The 10,859-nt window shown below is 38.6% G+C and overlaps 1 protein-coding gene across 2 annotated transcripts; it reads left to right on the forward strand.

Annotated features, from left to right (window-relative positions):
- The first annotated feature begins 903 nt into the window (after positions 1-903).
- LOC121575187 (homeobox protein Hox-C11a-like) lies at positions 904-4,060 on the forward strand. 2 transcript variants are annotated; one of them, XR_006002305.1, is made up of 3 exons: positions 904-1,698; positions 2,949-3,433; positions 3,701-4,060. XR_006002305.1 is itself a non-coding variant. In XM_041888133.1 (2 exons), the coding sequence occupies exons 1-2, from the start codon at positions 996-998 to the stop codon at positions 3,179-3,181; spliced, it is 936 nt and encodes a 311-aa protein (XP_041744067.1). In that variant the 5' UTR covers positions 904-995; the 3' UTR covers positions 3,182-4,060. The 2 variants fall into 2 exon arrangements, 1 of the variants encoding a protein (XP_041744067.1); XM_041888133.1 differs by having other exon boundaries at positions 2,949-4,060.
- Positions 4,061-10,859: the final 6,799 nt, after the last annotated feature.

Raw genomic sequence — 10,859 nt, forward strand, 5'->3', positions numbered from 1 at the left:
AAATTTATATTCATGTTTCTTTCTTTAAGTGATCTTGTTGCTGGGGATAGAGCAATAAACTGCTTTAAAATTGGGGACCTTAACGATATCTTTATACCAGTTATTACAACAGGTTTACTTGCAATTCATAACTTATAATACTTTCACGAGGAACTAAACCATCGGACTAGATGATAATGAACATTTTAACTATATTTTATTTCCTGAAATCTCAGGTTATATGGAAATTGGGCCTTCATGCATTTTCATTCACTTAAGAAGACTGGAAGAATTATATTATAATTTATTTGTAATAATTCAAAAGTTTATAGAATATGTTCAATATGCACTTCAAGGGTTTTGATATAGGATAGTGGATTAAAATAGGTATTTCATTGCTAGGAAAATAAATTAGGGAAAGGGGTGAAAATCTCAAACACTGCGAAGTGAAGGTTTGCAAAATAACTTTTGTAGGCTACTAGTAGTAGCCTAGTAACTATCAAGATATAGGCTATAGTAGCCTGCATTTGCATGGCCTCTTAATACTACTACTACTACTGCTACTACTACTACTACTACTACTACTACTACTACTACTACTACTACTACTACTACTACTAATAATAACAGTAATAATAATATTTATTATTATTGTCATTAAAAACCCTTAGCCTACCTGTCAGTGTTTTATGCTATATTGCATTGCGCATGTACTATAAGGTATTCATATTTTGATTACAATGTTATAGGCTACGTAGCTAAGATACCTGACATAGATTTTCAAAATGCTCATGCGGTGTTGGAAAACCAATCGTTTGAACCTCCTATATCTTACCAAAGTGAACCACTCCTACGCTTGTTAAGTGTTCCAAATTGATATATGACAATATCTACTTTCGATCACGTGTCTTGGGGTGACTTAGACGGATAGCGCGTCATCTCTCCTTCCCAATTTTTCTCCTTCTGCAGTTCGAATCCAAAAAATCTATCTATAGTGCACGAGAACGGGAAGAACGATGTTTAACTCGGTTAATCTGGGAAACTTCTGCTCACAGACGCGAAAAGACAGGACTTCCGAGTTCGGAGACAGAGCAAGCTGCGGGTCCAACCTTTACCTCCCCAGCTGCACCTATTATGTCCCCGAATTTTCTGCCGTCTCTTCCTTCCTGCCACAGGCCCCATCTCGGCAAATCACCTACCCTTACTCCACGAACCTCTCCCAAGTGCAACCGGTTCGGGACGTTTCTTACAGTTTGGAGCCCTCAAGTAAGTGGCACCATAGAGGAAACTATGCGTCCTGCTACTCAGGGGAGGAACTGGTACATAGGGACTGCCTTCCGCCATCGTCCACCATGACAGAAATGCTGATGAAAAACGAAAGTGTCTACAGCCATCACCATCACCACCACCACCACCCAAGCTCCAACCACCCATCCACGGGCTTTTACTCGGGAGTGGGGAAAAACAACGTTCTTCCGCAGGGCTTTGACCGCTTTTTCGAAAGCTCACACAGCGGGGCGGATAACAGCTCGCAAGAGAACTGTGCTCAGAAGGGCGACTCCAGTAAACTGGATTCAGCGTCCCAGCCGCTTGCCGCCCTCCACAGCGCCGCAGACCCGGAGAAAGAACCCGAGGATGAAGAGGAAAACACTAATTCGGGTTCTTGTGCCTCTTCATCTGGCACGAAAGACGACAGCGCCAGCAAAACCAGCCACTCGAGTAGGTACCGAAGCTGTAAATGAAAAAAAGGTTAAGGGACTAGCCCGGTGTTTTGTCGGTCAGATTTTATGTGGAGTTTTATAAGCATTCAAAGGATTTTATTATAACCTACAAAGCTCTTTCTTCCAGCAAGAATATTTTTTACGATGGGAAAGCGCTTTGAAAAAACGATACGTTACACACAGGCAGCAGCTATCCCAGAGTCTGTGAAATGTTAAGAGCGCACTATTGTGACAAATGCTAACTTTGATCATGAACTTGCGCTGGTCTTTTTAAGGGATGTTTCGCCAGGCTTTCGAGGGTAAAAAGCAATTGGGCAGAACACTGCTTTTGGGCGTCCTGTGATGTTTGCCTTCTCAGCAGCCTCCTGTAAAAGTAGAAATGCTATTGTGTTGTTACTGTGGACGTGTTGCTTTACGCGGTAACAGCAGCTGTTCAGAAAATATCGGTTGTGATAATCATAATGTTTGGTTTTCTTTGGGACCCATGCACTTCTCAAAAAGGCTATCCTAGTATTTCAGTTTGTAGACTAAACAATTATTTAAATATTTCAAGCGTTGAGATATTCTGTAAATCACCAACAAACTCGTTCTGCTTTGTTATAGTCCATGTGATAAACCAATGAGCATCGGTAAATTGGTCAAAATATATATAATTATCTCATATTTATTCGTAGACTAATGAAATGGTGGTTCCCACTTCGCAGGCCCAAGCGCCCCAATAGTGTCATGTGGAAGAATTTGTCTCTAGCCTATAATAATATCCCACCTATTTGTTATATTATCTAGGTATCAAGTGTTAATTTACCATAGATGATCGCAATATGAAATGAAGGTCAATATTGTCCTTGATAGACATATATTGCCATTATGGCAGTGTATTGACAGTGGAAAATAAAGGAGGTAGTGAGGGGATAAAAAGTGCAATGACGTTGTGTGAAGAGCGTTACAAAACTAGTCAGAGATTTTATAGAGGAGAAGGCTGATTATAGTTTTGCATCATACGTTTTCCATGTTACAAGGGGATGGCAATGAGGGGAATGTATTTAAGGATACAGAGAAAGAAAATGTATGCGCAAAATCAAGGGTACATGTTTAGCAAACTTACATTTTATCAAACTTAATAAACCTACGATTTGAATCCCCACAGGTTTCAACTAGTCTCTAAATGCTTATTTTATTTGAAAAGTGTACATGTTGGATACACTTGACCTTACATTCTTCTGCTTATTTGTTTTATATTGCTCTAAGGTACACCACGCACGAGGAAGAAGAGGTGTCCTTACACGAAGTTCCAGATTCGAGAACTGGAAAGAGAGTTCTTCTTTAATGTTTATATCAACAAGGAGAAACGGCTGCAGCTCTCCAGAATGCTAAACCTCACTGACCGTCAGGTCAAAATCTGGTTCCAGAACCGCCGAATGAAAGAAAAGAAATTAAGCCGAGATCGCCTGCAGTATTTTTCTGGCAACCCCTTATTGTGAACTCTAAACTGGTAGCTTTGGTGAGAAGTAATCATTAATATTATCACCTCTAAAACTGAATTGCCTTTGGAGGACAAGGCCAGAGTCGATTTCAGCTAAGTGTTAGGTCATGGAAACGCTGGGACTGAAAAGAAAGATAACCAGTTATGAATATGTTTTTTATGTTTCCTTGTTTTGTTGAACAAATAACAAGAACCAGCATAAAGCAAGACCTCAGAGAAAAGTATATCTGACAATAGCAGAGAAATGAAGGTAAAATATTCATTTTTCTGTACAACATTTTTTCCAATTAAAGATTTGTATTCACACGTTTGCCACATTAAACCAAATATGTGAAACATTCTAATCGCAAGTACGACAGTTCTCAGTATTTTTCTTTTGTTTAATTATATAGCCTATTTAGATTCACTTGTGAAATGCTGTCTTTCCAGTAACATTTCTCTCTTTTACCTCTGCATTTCATCATGATCCTCTCTTTGTGAAATGATTTCGCTACAAACTGAACCGACTTGAGGACAGCCGCACAGACTCTTCATAGGTACGCTGCAGATTTAGACACATTTTTGCTGCAACCAAGAACTTGGACATCGGTCCCAAATGAATAATGTCCTTTAAGAGACTATACAATATGACTGATTGTATATATGAATTTCATTTCTTTATCAAATTTTTATCACTTAACCTAATTACTATCTTTGAAAGATTTCAAAAAATAACTTAAAAGCTCTATGGCTTACAAGCTCTTTTTGACTCTATACTGAGCTTTTTGTTAATTGCTTGCCGTTTGCTTGCCGATTTTGAGTTTATGCAATATGAAGAGATGACGTCGCATATATGCATCAAGTGAAAGAATGTAACAAAAATAAACGAATAGTGATTCTTAAATCAAGCCATTCTTTGAGAGTTTTTATGTTATTATTTCTATTGGGTCTAGGTCTGTATTTCAAATATCAACCACCAAGAACATGCGTTATTATAGTCTATTTGTGTATTCATACAGAATGCTTGGGCTTTTAGTTATCTATAGTCCTCAATGCTTGTAGAAGAGCATTGTAATGTTACCTTCCACGTGATTTCTTAAGTAGGCCCTTACTAGCACAGTATACTGGGCTATTTAAACAGGTCACAACGGCCAATAAAAAGTTGTGAAACCCTATGCATGTCCCCGAGAAATCGTTGAGATTTAATGTGAAGATTAATGGGAAATAAGTATAGGCTCTATCGTAGAACTAGGTATCTAGGCTAATTTATACAAATCAAGACTCCATGTCAATAGGCTAAGGATAAGATGTCAGATTAAAATATTGGGAATGCTTGTGAAATAGTTAAAAACTAGGTGGACTTGATGCGCAATTTGTCAGGAGTATGAGGGCGCTATATTTGTCTTCATTGTCCAGTGCTCTTGTTTTCACGAAAAAGTCTGCAAGTAATTAGGGGTGCTATAATGTTGAATTGGTTTTCATCCATGTATGACCTATGTAGGCTAAATGAAAACACATTTGCGTGTGCGTGCATGTTTGCCCGTGTTACTGATGTTGGTGAGTGAATGTGTCAATGAGAGAGAGAGAGAGAGAGAGAGAGAGAGAGAGAGAGAGAGGTTGAGATGTGCACTAAAATAAATATCCAATGGTAATTTTGAAAACTAGACCAGTCCAGTCTAGACACTGTCATAAAGACCAGGGGCACTAAATAGTTACTTTTCTCTTAATTGCACCGTCTGCCCAGTGGAGTGAGATTCCTTCCGTCGTAAATGGGGAGCTCGAATAGATGGCCTTTTACTCAAAAACATACAAAAATCAAATTTTACATCATCCCTAGTGCACAATCTTCACATTTTTTACATTTTAGTCATTTAGCAGACGCTCTTATCCAGAGTGACTTACAGTTAGTGAGTGCATACATTTTCATACTGGCCCCCCGTGGGAAACGAACCCACAACCCTGGCGTTGCAAGTGCCATGCTCTACCAACTGAGCTACAGTGGATGACTACACGTCATCCACTATATCCTTATCCATTTCTGCTCGGGATAACAAAACAAACCCAACTAGGATATCTGTTGAGAGGCTTTCAGGAGAGAAAAAAAACCTCACGTTTATTGACCATGTGGTGGTGTATAGGCCTACCTCACCGATGTCCTGCGGCTGTGGCATGTTTTTTACTCTGTAGCTGTGCTGACGCATTATGCATATATCAAATGTAATTCATACCGATGCCCACCAATTTACAGAGATGGAGGCCTTGGGACGTTTAGGTGTATTTTGATATCTTGCAAGAAAGAAAGAGATATTGTCTTTGAACTTCCGGGAAGTCAAGGCCTTCACCTTTAACCCGACGCAATAAAGTTGAATCAGAGAGTGGCTTTGCTCCCTGAAATGCGGGTACCAACAGCCAGCCAATGAGGTTTGCGAAGGTCGGGGGGAAAGGGGGATGGGGTTTAGAGGGGGCTGTTTAAAGAACCCAGCATTGACCTCTTGAAAACGTATGCATATAACGTGTTTTTTACCAGTTGTGATTGTGGTAGAATTTTGGAGGAAAAAAATCCATTTTTTGTTGGCTATTGTTTAATATCTGTTTCGTGTTAGGCATGTGTGCACCCAAAATAAGCAAAACAGTTAGTGTGTATTGGATGCACTATGGCGAAGAGCATATGGGTAACCGTGTCATCATACTATTATAATTAATTTTCTGTAATTGAAATGGAAACGCACTTGGAAATGACAAACTTGTTTCCCACATAATCGTTGAGATGGCCAATTTGACATCCTCAGGCAATTGGACATTGTAACGTATATTTTGCTTAACCCAGATTAAACTTTGAAGTCTAAGTGTGTTAAACTGTACCACACCCAGAATAACCTTAACGTTATTGATGTTAACCTCCCGAGTGGCGCAGTGGTCTAAGGCACTGCATCGCAGTGCTAGCTGTGCCACTAGAGATCCTGGTTCGAATCCAGGCTCTGCTGTAGCCGGCCGCGACCGGGAGACCAATGGGGCGGCGCACAATTGGCCCAGCGTCGTCCAGGGTAAGGGAGGGAATGGCCGGCAGGGAGGTAGCTCAGTTGGTAGAGCATGGCGTTTGCAACGCGAAAATAAAAAATAAAATAGAATAATGTATGCACTAACTGTAAGTCGCTCTGGATAAGAGCGTCTGCTAAATGACGTAAATGTACATGTTTGGCATTTTTCCATGCTGTCACTGACGCTATAATGGCACAGATGCAAGATGAGTCCTCTATCTATCTCTATGGACAAGTGGCCTCTTGCGTATGACGCGATATGGCGTTCTGTCTGGTGGTGTCCAACGTCACTCGAAGGTGTCAGGTCTCTGTTAACAATATTAACTTAATCAAGACATCCCTCTCGATATTGTGATCTGGGAGGAGTCTTGGCTGTGGTACAATCAAATAAATGTTAATCCAAGGCTCCACAAAATCTTGTCCTGCGCTTTGATTTGGTGTTACGTCAATTTTGTTATGTTCACGAGGCTACGCTTCCGCACCAGATAGACAATTGTGGAACAAGGCCCAAATGGCTCTATAGCCGTCCTCTAAGGAGAAGAGAACTGCAGGGAGGAGAAAGATGAATAGCTTCTTCGAATATAGCCTACATTGCTTGGAACCTATGTGTAGAGGTTTGAACAGGCGCAACAGTGACATGAGCTTGCTCTCCTGAAGGCTTTCTTTGTTTTGTTATGGGTAATTTATTTTTCTGAAATCTTTAGCCTATACGCTAGCTAGGTATATGCTATGAAGGCATGCAAGAGGACGAGAGGATGAACATCTTTAAGAAATCAAGGTCAGGTTTTGAAAAATTGTCTTTGTGTGTAAAGGCCTTTATGTAGTCTATGGTGTGCGTAAAGTATTGTATGGAATAGTGTGTGTGTGTGTGCATATGTGTGTGCGTGCACATTATTTCAGAGAAAACGACATTGCTTAACCCCCACAAGGTGATGACAAGCCTATAAATAACCAGCCGGGTGCAGTGTGGTAATTTGTTTCAGCTTTTTGACGATATTCACATTTTAATATTATGCTGACTTCTCTTGTAGATCACACCTGGACGATTTATAATTGGATTTAACGCAGAGAACATGCGCCATGCGTAAATTTAACATTCGTGCGTTGGTATAGCGGCCCTCCAGCGCAAAATAGCTCAACGTTGCTTCAAATTGAATATGATTTTTCTGTCATTTTGATGGCATGGCATGGAGGCGGACTCCATTTTAGTGTGTTTTGTGGCGACAGGAGGATTGGCTGTGTGAGTAATAATGCTACACCATCAAGGCTTTAGGTTTTGGGAATAGTTTAGCCTCTTCTCACATGTTGTGCATCGAAAAAAGTAATTCTCATTCCCCTTAAGAAAAGTAACGTGAAGCATGAAATACCAATAAGTAAAACACATATATAATATGCCCATATAGTAATCATATTAAGCTAAAAGTAATTACGAATGTGAATGTGAATAATAAGAACAAATGATACAAATAATAATAGTCAGTTTAATGTTGGCAATGGGCATTGAACCACTTGAAAGATTGATGCAACTTTGAACCGTTAAGATTAGTATTTTCATTCTATATTTCAATTCAGACTGATATTTTAACGTGCTCGTGTTTATTCTATCTCGTAAACTCCATTACCCAGGGTCCGTTTAGCGCACGCACTCAAGTTGACTTTCTGTGTGCATGGGTGTGTGGATATTTTAAGGTCTTACACCCCGGTGGATTGGCGTTTATCAATTGTTTAGGAATGGCACAAGATTTGAACATGCGTGTTTGTCTAATAAAACTATATATGTTTAAGGTTGTGGGGTTTAGGGCAGTGAGATGACCTAAAATCAAATCAATAAACAAACGTTGATTACATGGGCTCATCTGGCTCACCTTCATTTAGCCATATTTTGTCAGAGATATGTTGAATTCCATCGCAATTCCAATAAAACATTTTTTTTTTAGGCTACCTTATTAATCGAAAAACCTTTAAAGTAAACAGTGATAAATAAAATAAAAAGTTGAGACTGCACCATCAATTGTAGGTAGGACTACAGAAAACATCCATCAGCCAAAATTAATTATCCGAGGTTTCTCTACGGATCTTATATATAAAATAGCCTTATATTATATTATCGGCCTATGATATGCAGATTATGAAACGTCATAATCCAAGGCGTTTAATTAAAAAATATAGATAGTGGCACGTTCTATCCTCCAAATAATGTAATGGGAATAAACACCAACGTTTCGGCACGACAACCAACCACAGTGTATTTGATCAGTTCTGTCAAAACACATCCTTATAAACAGACTGGTTTTCTTCCAAATGTTATAGGCCTATAAGTTAATAATCGAATTAATAGCAACAACACAGTTTGCATTGAGAGTGTCCACCACATTTATTGGTGGTGCTTAGAGTTCCAGAATTGTCAATCCCTGCATGCCAAGACACGCACTCAGTTACATATTATAATTCGTATTGCTCCTCAAGATCAGTCACAAAATGGTATTGATATTTGGTAGGCCTATGATCCAAAAATGGGCTACATATGATTGTTTTGTTGTGTTCTTAAGAATCAACATCTGAATGCAAGACAGTTAGGCTGTGGTATGTATTGCACTCGCATAGCCTGTAGGCCAACACACTGAATAAAGCGCGATCTCTTAATAATCCTGTTTTAAGATGTAAATAAAAGCTCTGTGCGCTATAGTTTTTTTGTTTGTTTCACAGAAACATAACGTGGCGATATTATCAATATCAAAATGGATAGCCATGTCACCTTTTTGATTTGCTTTGAAATCAACCTCGCCTCTCTAAAGGCTGAATTCTTATTTCAGAAACGGCCAATTTCTCGATGTTTCGCACAAATCATGTAAACTATTGATGTAAATGCGAGTTTTTCGCTAAAGTTCAGGATGCGCGCACAAATAGCCTAGCCTTACAGTTATAGAATTCGACCAACAGCCTACATTCACTTTCTCTCTCCCCTGAAAACGTAAAAACGAGATCAATGTTTTAAATCGTTAGGCTACACCATAACATGTTGAACATATGCCCTTGCAAAAAGATATGCCTTTAAAAAATAAAAGTAGTAATGGTGACAGAGAGAGCAGGTAAAGCTGATATCTTGCTGTGAACAGGCCGGGTCATTGTCAGTGACCTCTGCCGGCGCCATTGAAGGCAAAACTAGGTTCCACCGTCACATAACCGATAAGATCAGAACCAACTAACAAAACAGTCGCAGCACAACAAACCTATTTTTGTATTTTCTTATCTGTCTTAGATGGTATAGCTTAGGTATAGCAAGGCTCTCTGACAGATTATGACGGCGAAACGTTAACTGAGAAATTATATCAAAAATGTATATATAATAATAGTATGCCATTTAGCAGACGCTTTTATCCAAAGCGACTTACAGTCATGTGCGCATACATTTTTACGTATGGGTGGTCCCGGGGATCGAACCCACTACCCTGGCGTTAGAAGTGCTGTGCTCTACCAACTGAGCTACAGAGGACCAATGAAATAGCTTTTATCTGGTAAAGGAGGATGCATGTGAGTAGGAATGTACGTTATGTTGTATTTGTTAAATCACCATGGATTATGTAGGTCTATAGGAATTCATTAAATAAAATATAAAGATTTCGGATTCACTGGATAATTTTTCACCGTATATAATGCATGCCATTTGCAGAATTTATCCAAAGCGATTTAGAAAACTAAATAAAGCGTGTGTGCATATTCTACATTTTGTTTGTGTAAGTGATCCCTGCAGGAATTGAACCCACGACCATAGCGTTTCTAGCGGCACGCTCTTATATTATACTAACTGAGCAACACAACACAATTAACACTGATACGTGATGATGACTGACTCAAATTTGCAATGATAAAGAATCAGCTAAGAAAACTGAGCACTCAATTAGCACTAGCTTATATTAATTTATTTTGATTTATTCCGAATAATTTTCTTGCTCATGCTATGGGAAACAGAGGATTCGCTATGAAATTGCCTCTCACACAATTCAAAAATCTAAAATCTAATAACATTTGATTGGTCGCATACACATATTTAGCAGATGTTATTGCGGGTGCAGCGAAATGCTTGTGTTCCTAACTCTAACAGTGCAGTAATATTTATCAATATACAACAATACACACGAATCTAAAAAGTAAAAGAATGGAATTAAGAAATATAGAAATATTAGGATGAGCAATGTCGGAGTTTGGATGAAAATAATTTGGATGAAAGAAAGGCAAACAAAAGGGGTAGACTATTGCTTACTTTTTAATTGCTTGTCAGACGAACAACTGTTTAAATGTATTTTTTTTAAAGTAAAGGTTTGCACAACAATAGGCTTTTGATAAAAATAGTAATGCATAGTAATGCATAGTAATGCATAGTAATGCACAGTAATGCAAATTCACGAAATTGTGCCTCTAAAACACATTCAAAAAGCTTAAAAGTAAACTAATTCCTTTTTGGCTATCGATTTTGTATTCTTTTTTTTCTTTTTTACTTATCTATTTTTTACTTACTTATTTTTCTTAAAACTGCATTGTTGGTTAATGGCTTGTAAGTAAGCATTTCACTGTAAGGTTGTATTCGGCGCATGTGACAAATAACATGTGATTTGATTTGATAGTAGTGCCACGATGTTTATAAATCTTATGTCGTTATTA

Source organism: Coregonus clupeaformis, chromosome 10, assembly GCF_020615455.1.
Source record: "Coregonus clupeaformis isolate EN_2021a chromosome 10, ASM2061545v1, whole genome shotgun sequence".
In the NCBI taxonomy this organism is placed as follows: Eukaryota; Metazoa; Chordata; class Actinopteri; order Salmoniformes; family Salmonidae; genus Coregonus; species Coregonus clupeaformis.